The sequence below is a fragment of the Dunckerocampus dactyliophorus genome, chromosome 3 (genome assembly GCF_027744805.1).
Source record: "Dunckerocampus dactyliophorus isolate RoL2022-P2 chromosome 3, RoL_Ddac_1.1, whole genome shotgun sequence".
NCBI classification, from domain to species: domain Eukaryota; kingdom Metazoa; phylum Chordata; class Actinopteri; order Syngnathiformes; family Syngnathidae; genus Dunckerocampus; species Dunckerocampus dactyliophorus.
Window position 1 is genome coordinate 38723306 of NC_072821.1, and position 13789 is coordinate 38737094.

General features: G+C 42.3%; 2 protein-coding genes across 4 annotated transcripts in view; both read left to right on the forward strand.

Moving 5' to 3' along the window:
* sv2ba (synaptic vesicle glycoprotein 2Ba) overlaps window positions 1–5540 on the forward strand; it is a 27219-nt gene extending 21679 nt beyond the window's left edge. For 2 of the 3 annotated variants that reach the window (XM_054771399.1, XM_054771400.1), the window contains exons 11-13: window positions 2604–2804; window positions 2877–3036; window positions 4228–5540. In XM_054771399.1, coding sequence (XP_054627374.1) covers window positions 2604–2804; window positions 2877–3036; window positions 4228–4411 — 545 coding nt within the window. In that variant the 3' untranslated portion in view covers window positions 4412–5540. The remainder of the gene's footprint in view (window positions 1–2603; window positions 2805–2876; window positions 3037–4227) is intronic. The other variant, XR_008569848.1, reaches the window with a different exon arrangement.
* A 5513-nt stretch (window positions 5541–11053) lies between these two features.
* LOC129179160 (mesoderm posterior protein 1-like) lies at window positions 11054–11880 on the forward strand. The gene is made up of 2 exons (XM_054772039.1): window positions 11054–11746; window positions 11827–11880. The coding sequence occupies exons 1-2, from the start codon at window positions 11054–11056 to the stop codon at window positions 11878–11880; spliced, it is 747 nt and encodes a 248-aa protein (XP_054628014.1).
* The last annotated feature ends 1909 nt before the right edge of the window (window positions 11881–13789 follow it).

Consider the following 13789-nt stretch of genomic DNA (forward strand, 5'->3'; position numbering starts at 1 on the left):
ATACATACATACATACATACATACATACATACATGCATACATACATACATGCATACATACATACATACATACATACATGCATACATACATACATACATACATACATACATACATACATACATACATACATACATGCATACATACATACATACATACATACATGCATACATACATACATACATACATACATACATACATACATGCATACATACATACATACATACATACATACATACATACATGCATACATACATACATACATACATACATACATGCATACATACATACATACATACATACATACATACATACATACATACATACATGCATACATACATACATACATACATACATACATGCATACATACATACATACATACATACATACATACATACATACATGCATACATACATACATACATACATACATGCATACATACATACATACATACATACATACATACATGCATACATGCATACATACATACATACATGCATACATGCATACATGCATACATACATACATACATACATACATACATACATACATACATACATACATACATGCATACATGCATACATACATACATACATACATACATACATACATACATGCATACATACATACATACATACATACATACATACATGCATACATACATACATACATACATACATACATACATACATACATACATGCATACATGCATACATACATACATGCATACATGCATACATACATACATACATACATACATACATACATGCATACATACATACATACATACATACATACATACATACATACATACATACATACATACATACATACATACATACATGCATACATACATACATACATACATGCATACATACATACATACATACATACATACATACATACATACATACATACATACATACATACATACATACATGCATACATGCATACATACATACATACATACATACATACATACATACATGCATACATACATACATACATACATACATACATACATACATACATACATACATACATACATACATACATACATGCATACATGCATACATACATACATGCATACATGCATACATACATACATACATACATACATGCATACATACATACATACATACATACATACATACATACATACATACATACATACATACATACATACATACATGCATACATACATACATACATACATACATACATACATACATACATGCATACATACATACATACATACATACATACATGCATACATACATACATACATACATACATACATACATACATGCATACATACATACATACATACATACATACATGCATACATGCATACATACATACATACATACATGCATACATACATACATACATACAGACATGCATACATACATACATACATACATACATACATACATACATACATACATACATGCATACATACATACATACATACATACATACATACATACATGCATACATACATACATACATACATACATACATGCATACATACATGTGGGCCGCACGGTGGTCTAGTGGTTAGCATGTTGGTTAGCATGTTGGCCAACACAGGAACAGTCTGGAGATGGGAAGACCTGGGTTGGATTCTCCCTTGGGCATTTCTGTGTGGAGTTTGCATGTTCTCCCCGTGTGTGTGTGTGGGGGGTGGGGGGTTTCTGGGTACTCCGGTTTCCTCCCACATCCCAAAAACATGCATGTTAGCTTCATTGGAGACTCTAAATGGTCCATAGGTATGAATGGGAGTGTTTGTCTATATGTGCCCTGCCATTGGCTGGACACCAGTCCAGGGTGTACCCCGCCTGTCGCCCCAAGTCAGCTGGGATAGGCTCCAGCATGCCCCCGCGACCCTCATGAGGAAAAGCGGCATAGAAAGTGGATGGATGGATACAATTACATGCAAATTTAGACAAATTTAATCCTGAGTTAAATTTTTCCAAATATAATCACGTCGTCATCACGCCGAAAATACAAGAAAAAATGTGTTTTTTTACCATTGAAAAATATTGACACACTTGCCCATGCAATTGAATAAGAAAGTGTCTCTAAACTTTTGACCAACACACAAACGTTAAAAAATCACAGTGAAAGAAAAGAAAAGGTTTTTTTGTAAAGAAAAAAACAGTCAAAAGTTTTGGCACACTTGCCAATGCTGTTGAGTGAGAAAGTGTGTCTAAACATTTGACTGGTACTGTAATTCTAAAAGGTTCTTTGATATCACTAAAATTGGGTCCAACCCTTCTGTAACCAAAACAAGCACAAATGAAATGTGCTCTGTCGCTTCTTTCTGTGCTTTCATAAAATGTCACAAAGAAGACGGAGCCGCCTGTGAGTGCCTGTTAGAGAGTCTGTGTTTTTAGACATGTTCTTTGTTTCGCTGATAACGCTTTTCATCAAGCATTAAGATTTGCCACCTTGTCCTGCGGTCCTCGAAGGCACCGGGGCGATGCAAACGTGACGCCCGCACGCTAACTTCCAGCGTGATAAAGCCACCAAACAGAAGACAGATACGTGAATGTGACGAGTGAAGACGTGATCGCTGGTGTGGAATGTTGTCTCTCACCAGACCTGTGGCAGGAGAAGTTCAAGAACTGCCGCCTGGAGAACACCACCTTCCTGCATCCCAAGACAGGCTGCCACCTCAACTTCCAGGAGGAGAACGACATCGTCATCTACATGGTCAGCTTCCTGGGCAGCTTGGCCGTGTTGCCCGGCAACATCATCTCCGCGCTCTTCATGGACAAGATCGGCAGAATCCGAATCATAGGTCAGTTCCCGGAACCCGACGGGACCCGTCGGTGGAAACCTCAAAGGGCTTGAAATGTGACGTCTTGTCCAGGTGGTTCCATGCTGGTGTCGTCTGCGTGTTCTTTCCTGCTCCTGCTGAGCTTCAGCCAAGGAGCGGTGATATGTTGGCAGTGTCTCTTCTACGGCGCCAGCGTGGCGGCCTGGAATGGACTGGAGGTCATCTCCGTGGAACTCTACCCCTCCTCCAAAAGGTACAATTTCCCTCATTTTCATGGGAAATTTCACAGCTTTCCCAACGCAGGTGCTGACAGGTGTGATAAGAACACTACAACACACAACACAAATGACGACAAAACAAGAAATTCATGCAAAATGGCTGACGACCAGCGTGTCTTCCATTCTAGCGTCTTACGCGCCGGATGTTGTGTTGATCGATTACTGGAGAATAACAAATGGTCGTATGTGGCAAGTAGTCAAACGTCACCTGAAAGACAAAAAGCACAAAGTAAAAACCACTGGCAGCCGTTTTGTTAGCTTTTCCAGGTGTTAGCATGTTAGCCTGAGAAAACACACATTGATCAGCCACAAGATAGAAACTGTGACTCGAGACTTGAGGCAGTAGCATTTTCTCTGACATTTGTTCCACTTTGAAGAAAAAGAAAGGAGAAAAACAACAGGAGAATAACGGAAAATAAAAAGTCATACGCGGATAAATAGTCAAAAGTTACCTGAAAGACAAACAGCAGAAAGTAAAAACTACCAGTAGCCAATTTGTTAGCTTTTACAGGTGTTAGCTTCCTTGCTATTATCCGCGTGAAGTAGCTAACGGAAGTGCTTGTCACAACATTTACTTGAAGTATAATATAATTACAACTACTGTTTGTGTTAGTAATTTACTGAGATTCTTGGTAATGCTAGTGGACAGATGGTAGCTTGTTAGCTAGGGGCAACATGTCATGTTAGCCTGAGAAAATAGCAAGAAAATAGAAAATGTGACTCGAGACATGCATTTTCATTGCCATTTTTTCACTTTAAAGTGATAAACCTTAGAAAAACAGCAAAAATAACAGTCAAACGTCACCTGAAAGACAAACAGTAGAGAGTAAAAACTAGCTACTACTGTTGTTAGCTTCCCTGCTAGTATCCACAGAAGTGCTTGTCGGAGTGACTTCATTTTACAATTAAAACTATATGTTATACCCATTTTATTATTCATTTTGTTGACCTATAAAAAAACCAACAAGATTCTTGGTGATGCTAGCTGACGGGTGGTAGCACGTTAGCTAGTGGCAAGCTGCATTTCATGTTAGCCTGAGCAAACCGATTAGCAAGATGCTGGTAAATGAATGGGAAGCGTAGCTAGGAGCCAATTCCCGCTACTAGAGCAATACTTGAAGGAAAAAAAGAGAACTTTTTTTGCTTTGTGTCTGATTGTGTCACAGGGGAACAGCATTTGGCATCCTGAACGGCGTCTGCAAGCTGGCGGCCATCATCGCCAGCTTCATCTTTGCCGCGTTCGTGGGCGTCACAAAGATCATCCCCATCTTTTTGGCCTTCTCTGCGCTCGTCTGCGGAGGTCTTCTGGCGCTCAAGCTGCCCGAGACCCGGGAGAAGATCCTCTCTTGAAAAGCCAAACAGTCCCGCCGCCGCCGCAAAACCGCCGGGTCGCCAACCACGGCCGTGAGTCATTTCAAGAAGCACAACTTTTACGGAGAGAAGGCGGAGCTGGAGGAGGAGGAACGGTGTGGAGAAGGTGTTGGTTAGAGGATTGCTATGTTTTACAAGACGTCCGCTTTCCTACGTGGACCTTCACTTCCTGTTCCTGTTGCCGCCCGCATCGTACGTGAACATGAAACTAGTGTTTTGTCCTTTTTCAGCAACAACACCAAGTGGCACACTTCCAAGAATTGTCAAGAATTAGCTGCACCAGAATTGGGCCATTTTTTGCTACGATAAGAAAAGTGCGGCCAACGGAGAAAAGAAAACGATGTCCTCCACTGTGGCCTTGGTTCGCTGGCTGCTAACACCGTCAGTATGCTAATCTCACTGACTTTCTTGACACCAGCATAGCGGCGTGAGCTAAAGTGCTAACGTTACACTCACGTTTTAACTGCAACACTAAGCTAGGTTAGCCTATTCTCGGAAGGATCAAACGTTCGGTAGCCGACTGCTGGATATGTGGCAGTGCTTTAGTTTAAGATGTGTAGCGAAGCCTGTGTTTTTTCGTTGGTGTATTTTTTTATAAAGCCGTGGGCGTCTATGTGGGGCGATTTTTTAGCCTGTAGTAACACATAAATGGAAGTGTGCCACTCGGTGGAAAGTGAGCTAGCAAAAGAAGCAAATGTTTTTCCAAAATAAAAGCGCTGCACTTGTGTCCTTTGTATTGATATGATAGCTTCTTTCCCGTTGACTTCAACGTGACCTCATGGAAAGTTCTCTTTTGTCTTCCTGTTGTGTAATGTAGTACTTTCTCTTTCTTTTCTGTGGTTTTGTTGTTGTTTTTCAAACAGGAACGACACTATGGGTTGTTTTGCTACGACGCTCTCACACAACCTTCTTCTTCTTCTTCTGACAACGTGTGTCAACATTTCTAAGGCGTGTGTTACTTTCTTGGCACGACCGAGTGTGTGTGTGTGGGGGTGTGTGTGTGTGTGTGTGTGTGTGTGTGTGTGTTGGTGTTGTACGTGCTGTAGCGTGCTGTGACGTAGCCGTATGCTAGTAGCTGTCATGACTTGAATAAAGAGCAGGGATCCGAGCTTTTCGTATCGTCTTCATGTGTCGCGAGCGCGAATGTCATCATAAACATAATAAACTCAAACGAGGGATAAGAAAATAGGATAAGAAGAAATAAAGAAATACGGGCAAGCAAGTACAACAATTCCAAAAATAGGGATGAGGTATTTGCTAACGTCCAACAAAAAGCGCGGATCTCCAAATTGTTGTTTTGTTTCCAGAAAAAAGCACGGCGATACGTGTTGTTCTTTTTGAAACAAACGTAGCGATTAGCAACCGTACGAGTTGGGAAGGAAAGCAAAGCTGAAAGGTGCGTGAATCCCCCGATTCTTGTTACCTTTTCCACATCAAAAGATGGCGAAACTCGTGTCTTTTTGAAGCACAACAAGGTTACGTCACCGTTGAAGCGATTTTCAATTTCACCCTCCAAAAGTAGCGAAGAGGAACTGTATGGATTTGGAATGAAAGCCAAAGCTAGATGGTTGGATTCAGCATTTGTGCTGATGATGTGTTGTCCCGAGAGAAGACGGAGATACGTACAACGACGATACGGTAATTGTTGAAGAACTGGAAGGATATTGAAGGAAGATGAAGCTAAATGGTTGGATTTAGACTTTCTGTTGCCAAACTGTCATTTTTATTTCCACATCCAAAAAAATGGAGATGTTTTTGGGGCTTTTTCGGAGCAGGACGACGGTATGTTCACTGTTGAAGCTTTTTCTGTTTTCAACCTCCGAATGTAGCGATTAGCAACTGCATGGATTTGGAATGAAATGCGAAGCTAAATGGTGTGATTTCCAGTAAGTCTGGTGGTATTTTTCCAAATAGAAACAAGGAGAACGTGCTTTTATTTAGACGAGGATCATTTCACTCTTCACTCCATTTCCATTTTCAACCTGCAGATTTAGTGACTGTTTGGATTGTGAATGAAATCCAAAGCTTCAAGGTTGGGTTTAGAGTACATGCAGCATCTCCAAGTCGCTGTTGTTTTCCCAGATGACAAACATGGAGATAAACTTGTCCTTGCGTTTTTGAGCATGATGTGTTCACCGTTGGAGTTATTTCAATTTTCAACCTCCAAAGTTAGCGATTAAGAAATGTATGGATTGTGAGGGAAATCCAAAGCTAAATGTTTGCATTTAGAGCGCGTAGGTCCAAGTCGGTGGAAGACAACATGGTCACTGTTGAACTGCTGCGAGGAGTTCAATGGTTGCATCTCCTGATGGTGTTTTCTTATCTTTCCTTATCCTTTCTTAGCACAACAACAAGAAGTTCACTGTTGAAGCTATTTCATTTTCCAGCCTCCAAATGAAGGCTTTGCTATGAAATCCAAGCTAAGCGTATATCCCAAACGTTTTTGGTTTCTTTTTGGGATAAATAGACAGATGCATGTTCTTTAGCACAACGACATGTTCACTGTTGATGGCGTATCCATTTCCAGCCTCCACATGAGCGATGAAGAACTACGTATGTGATATCTACAAAGACGTCCAAAGCTAACCGCTTGGCTTTACAGCACCGATGTCCAAACTTGAGTGGTTTTGTCAGATAAGAGCACGGAGGGACACGTCGTTGTTGTTGTTGTTGTTTTAGCGCCATGACAACATGTTCACCTGTGAAGCTACTTCAATGTTCAACCTCCACATTTAGTGATGAACAGCTGATGGCTTTGGAAGGAAAGCCAAAGCTAACTGGTTGCGTTCACAGCACGTGTCTCCAAATGTGTTCATTTTAGTCCAATAAAGAGCAAAACCACAGACATGCGTGTTTGTTTTGGAGGTTCAGTGATGACACGTCCAGTCTCGACTCGCTTCCACGCGACTTCTTGCGTTTGCTAGCAGCAAGACTGCCTCGGATGCGTTTACGCGTCCATGCTGAGGTCCCACAGACCGCATCTGCTGGCCTTTTTTAGTGATTTGCTATTTGAATGCTGGCAGTGAAATTGGTGCAAGCGTGTGACGCGGGTGGGGGGGTTATTTATCCACCCAAACATGGCAGCACACAGGTGTGAGGTCGCGGCGCCGACAGGACGACATGTTTACTTTGGCTCAGGTGCCAAAAACCACACCCACGATGATGATGATGATGATGATGATGACCATGGTGTCCACCATCTTTATATGAACGACGTACTCGCCTGCTGAAACATTCATCCATTCATCCAACTGATGATCTTATGAGCGTGCATTTATTGACATTTCATGACATTTATTGCCCCCCTTCAGATAACCCCCCACCCCCACCCCTTCACACCTAAGGTGCCTAATGTTACCCCTTCATTCACAGCCCCCCCCACGTGCTCCATTACAAACAACAGCAGTTTCAGCTTCACTGATCAGCATGAACGTAAGTGCTGTCTAATAAAAACGTCTTTTGCTTCCTTGTCTTCCTCCGTGAAGACGTCACAGACGTGCGTTGCTGTTCCACGGCTGTCTTTCCAGCTGCTGTGGAATGTGTTGCCACGAGGAAGCCTGCAGAGAAGGACATTGATTTGGTTTGGTTGAGGATGCGAGCGCAGTATGAAAATGCTGACTTTGCATGAACCACATGAACCGCCGGTGCGGGTCTGCTGGTGTGAACGAAGCGTTTGCAGCGCCTGCACTGCTTTAAGCTTTTCTTCTTCATTTTCATTTGAATGACATTTTTAAATGTCGTTTCTGTGGCTTTTGCTACTTACGTTATTTCCATCTATTTTTTTATCGTTGGTATTTTCTGCCAATTATTGCAAAAATAATGAAGCGTATTTTGGCCCCCCCCTCCAAGACTACACCTATGTAAACAAATATATGTCATTCTAACTCTATCAAATCTATATTCAAGTCAGAAATCACAGCAATTCCCACCATTCCAAGAATGTTTTCAGCCCCCCCGGCTGCCCCCGGAGGTCACGTCAGGGCTGGCTGGAGGGCTGTGGAGGTCCAGACAGGTGGCAGGCAGCCCAGCCCGGGTGGGCGTTCAACCCCCGAGAGGTGCCAAACTGCTCGCCAAACTCCCGCAGCCTCACCTCTGGCGGGGTGGACGGCCGGGTCGCTCCGCGGGTTCAAGCCCGGTTCGCTCTGCACTCCACTTGACACAGCAGGCCAGCGTTGCTTTAACCCTTCAGCAGGAACCATCACAGCTTCCTGAACTACCAAACGCATTCTTATTTTCATGTATTTGACATGTTGGGCTACTTTACTTTCTATTGTTGCCTTCGGCTAGCGACATGCAGCAGGCTGGCGCGATGCCACGTTACATGCGGTACGTGTCACAACGTTCCCATCCTATTTGTTTGACGCAGCCTCTTCATTTATTGGGGAAGAAAAATAGCGCTGACATTCAAATATGTTCAGTATTTGATGTCATATATTTGATTATATTGTGATGAAAACATATCCGTCGTAATAAATGATGAAGACGGCTCATACTGGTAATTAACTGGAACAATAATAAGCCATCAGTCTAGTCTAGTCGTTGTAGATCATTCTAGTGTACTTTTAAACAATGAAAGGATGAAGCATATTCATGTTCTGGTAGTTCATGCGAAGACAAATGTCCTGATTGGACGAATGATTTGTTTACGTAAAAGAGTGAAATAAAGATATTGTATTTGCACTGTACTTTTTCAATGAGTAATGACGAAAGGATGTCATTGTATATATAATCCATCTATCCATAATTGATTCTACATAAATATTTGCATTGAATGGATCGCTTTGATCATTCTCTAAAAACATCGTTTTTAACGATACTGTATGTGAGATTGTACTGAAGTATGAAAATCATGATAAAGCATGTCGAAGAAGGCAGCAATGACGTGCAAGCACATCACTGAGGAAACATGACGCCATCTGTGGAAGTCATGATTATCCTGATTTGCAGTATTTATCAAATCAAATCAGAAATCATTTGATCCAAACATGAAGGGTGACTGTCATGCAAGTGTTTGTGTTTTGTGCGTACGTGTACGCGTGCGTGTACGCGTACACGTACGCGTACGTGCTCGCGTGATGCAGCCTCGTCCCAGCAAGAGGAGGCTAGCGGAGGCGAGGTTAGCGGAGGGTTCCTGAACGTTCTCACAGCTGAGGTGTGAAGCGACACCTCCGGCCTCATCACTTCTCATCAGCATGAAAGGCTGGCACCTCCATCATTCATTCATTCATCCGCTATTAGACCACATTTACAGGGCTGACAACGCTCCACATGTCAGCAGCTTGCTCAAACCATACGTGGGAAACGCTGAAAGCCTCGCCGTAGATTGTAAAACCGTGACGATGAAGCGTGGGTCATCAAGGAGCACAGATGAGGAGGAGGCCTACGCCAGGTTCAAGGTTGGAAAGAGGTGACGATGAAGTGGGAAAAATAGCAATCAACCAGTGGCCTTAAAGACACAATACGTGATTCTTGTCATTGACAAGCAGTGTTAGTAAGAACGACAGTCATGACAGTACGAGTCAAGCTAACGTTACATTTCTAACGTCATTTTCATACCTGTCAACCCTCCCGTTTTTCCCAGGAATTTTTCATTTTCTTTTTCTTTTTTATTTGTATTTAATTAGATTTGCCCTGCTGTATATTTGCCATATTTTAGCTTTCTAAAAAATAAAAATAAAAAAATAGATGTAGATTTTTCCCTTATTTTTTGGAAAATGTAAAATATTTTTATTTTTATTTTTATTTTTCAAATGAAAATGAATAGAGTGGACTGCAGGGGGTCCATAATATCTGCCAACTTGCGTACAGTAAATGGAAAGACTTCAAGTAATCCACAAAGTCAAAACACGCATGCAAACAAAATAGACGTGTCACATAAAATGACTGTAACGTGATCGATCCTCCTGATGGTTATTAATCATAACTGCCCCCTGACACAATAGAAATAAACAGAAAGACTTGAAATAATCCTCAAAATCTGTGGCACAGAGTACGAGCTCATGCAAAAAAGAAGTATTATTTTTGCAAAAACACAATTGTTGGAGTATTTTATAGGTAAATTGATGTCCTCCAAGTATCACTATGCTAGCTATCGAAGGTATTCAACACTCCTGGAACATATTTGATGTATATAAAAACACCTATCAATAAAAACACAATATTCCAAGAAATAATACAAATTCGATGATTCCAAAATGTTCTGCGTGTGCCTAATGAAGCGTCCAGTGCGCGTACTTTCTCGTCACTCTCTCCTGTTGTGACGAGAGAAGTCCCAAACACACACACACACACACACACACACACGCACGCACGCACACACACAAACTTGGGACATGTGCCAAAGACATCTCAAAAAGCACAAAAAGTGTTTATTGTTATGAGGAGGAGTCAAAATTCACACCTCTGTTTCTGCAGCTTCTCTTTCCCAGCCTGAGACCCTGCAGCCCCCTTGCAGCGTGTGTGTGTGTGTGTGCGTGCGCGTGCGTGCGTGCGTGCGTGTGTGTGTGTAGGTAGTGGAGAATGTGCGGAGGTGTCACTTGGCACCTCGTGGGCCCGGCCTGCGCTTAAAAAGCAGGCGCTGGGAGCTGAGAAGCACTCGCAGCCTCAGTCTAACCAGCCAACATGGACGCCTCTCCTGTCCTCAACTACGGCCTCCAGTACCAGTGGTTCTCCGACTCGGACCTCTCCGGCATCTCCTCCCCGGACACCCTCTCCCCGGTGCACTCCATGGACTCCAGCTTGTCCCCGTCCTACCAGCAGCCGCCTCGGTCTGCCCCCGAGGCGACCGAGTCCGGATACTCCCCGACTATCAAGGCCTCTTCCCGCTCCGAGTCGGGCCGGAAGACGGGCCGGGCCGCGAGGACCCGCAGCAAACAGCGGGAGAGCGCCAGCGAGAAGGAGAAGCTGAGGATGAGGGATCTGACCAAAGCTCTCCACCACCTGCGCTCCTACCTGCCGCCCTCGGTGGCCCCCACTGGTCAGACCCTGACCAAGATCGAGACCCTGCGTCTGGCCATCCGCTACATCTCCTTCCTGTCCGCCCAGCTGGGCCTCAGCGAGGAAGTTCTGTTCCAGAGGAGGGAGCAAGGAGACGCCTCGGCCAGCGACGCCTCCTCACCTGACATCCTGGCCTACTTCCAGCGTGGACCCCCTGCTGTCCAGTCTAGCCCGTTGCAAGGCCAGAACCTGAACCAGAACCAAGGCCTGTACTCCCCCGGGGTTCAGCCTGGAGTGTTGCATTCTGGGAACTGCAGTCATGGATTGACCAGCGCCCCTGAGAGGGAACCCATGTTGCCTCCAGGATCGTCTTCTCAGGTACGAAGAAGTCCATCACGTGACCTTTGTCAGCAAATAAGTCAAATAAGTAAAACATCCTCCTTTTATATTTCATACAGATGTACACCACCGACTGCTGCAGCCCGCTGGTGCCGAGACACTACTGGGCTTAAAAACATGGCCGCCACCAGCCAGGCCTCAGCCGCCACCAACAACATACTACTTCCTGTCTTAAAAACATGGCGGACCCAAGCAGGCTACTTCCTGTCTGACTGTGAAAGGACTAATTTATTTGATGTGTTCTTCTATTTATTGTTGCCCTGTCTTGTGTAAATAGGAACAGCTTATTTTTATATATTTCTTGTAATGCTACTATTTATAATAAACACCTCAAAAGCAGTTTGCCTTGTCTTGCTTTAAAAACAATTTAAAAAGACTCCAGACTCATGGGTCACATTATTAGGTACACCAGCACTATTATTTGGATGCTGTCATGTAGCTGATATGATGTCATTTTAAAAATACACTTGGTCCCCAACTTACAAACATCCGACTTGCGAACATTCGGAGATACGAACACAAGCTGACTGGTGTGTATTTTCATGTGATTTGCCTTATAAGTCCATATTTCTACTGTACATGCTTGACCAGCAGAGGGCACTGTGACACTGCTAATGGGACCAACAGGAGAGGAAGAAGAGGAAGAGAAGAGAGGAAGGCTAAGAGTTGTATGATAGAACCCGGACAGAGCGTGTGATTAAAGTTTCTGAAGAGTTAATAGGCCTGCTTAATTCTACACCACCCACAGAACACTACCTCTTTTAGAAGAGTCTAACCACCACCACCATTTGTCCTTTTTTTCAATAACTCCTCCTCCTCCTCCACAACGACGTATGCTCGACCACTCCTCTTCAAAGGTAAATAACATTTATCATTACGTATTATTATATCACTTTTATTATTGTTTTTTTCATTCATTATCCTGGTTTAATATTACTACTGCATCCAAACTCATATTTACATACATACACATGTACTGTATATGTATACACGTACATGTAGTACCTATATCATTGCTAATATTACCTTTTGTTGGGCTTACGAACAAATGGACTTGTGAACGGTCGTCTGGAACCAATTGTGTTCGTAAGTTGGGGACCTAGTGTATACAGTATGTATATATTATGTAATTGTATAATGATATGATATGAGAACACTCAAATATTTCAAACAGTGAGATGCAATGCAGTTGTACAGTACACCCCACAAACTACACCACCACAATAATACACAACAATAAACATAGTATTACTGTAAATTCATACCTCTCTACCGGGACGTACGACATAACATAACGCAAAGCAACATAGTGCAATGTAGCATAGCATAGCATAACCTTGTATAGCATAGCATAAAATAACATAACACAACATAACACAACATAACATAACATATAACAACATAACATAACATAACATAACATAACATAACATAACATAACATAACATAACATAACATAACATAACATAACATAACATATAACAACATAACATAACATATAACAACACAACATAACATAACATATAACAACATAACATAACATAACATAACATAACATAACATAACATAACATAACACAACACCACATAATTTAATAGAATATACATAATACAGTATATACTGTATACATATACTGTACATGATATAATAAATAGCATACGCTATAATATGCACAACATAACATAACACAGTAACATGTACTTAGTATGATGCAATATAACACAATACAAGACACACATTGTAGGCCACTGCAGGAAGAGGAATATGTTCGATGGCTCCCTCTTGTGGTCATATGAGCACATGATCCTTAATCGGCCCAGACGTTGCTTGGTTGCGATCCATCCTGGATGACGTTCATCTCATTTCACAAGTTCTACGTCCTTTTTAAAACTCCTGTGTACAATAAACAGTACGATACACTAAATGACACCATTCGGTTTTTAAAAGGCTAAATTGGTGAGATTGGTATCAAATAAATTAAAAAGATGATTCAGTGTCAGTTTTATTTCAGGTTACTGGGAG

What these genes read in the sequence shown, in the direction of transcription:
- LOC129179160 (XM_054772039.1), top strand. Translation starts at nt 11,054, where the DNA reads ATGGACGCCTCTCCTGTCCTCAACTACGGCCTCCAGTACCAGTGGTTC. An exon ending in CTCCAGGATCGTCTTCTCAG is followed by an intron (nt 11,747 to 11,826) that starts GTACGAAGAAGT and finishes TATTTCATACAG; the next exon opens with ATGTACACCACCGACTGCTG.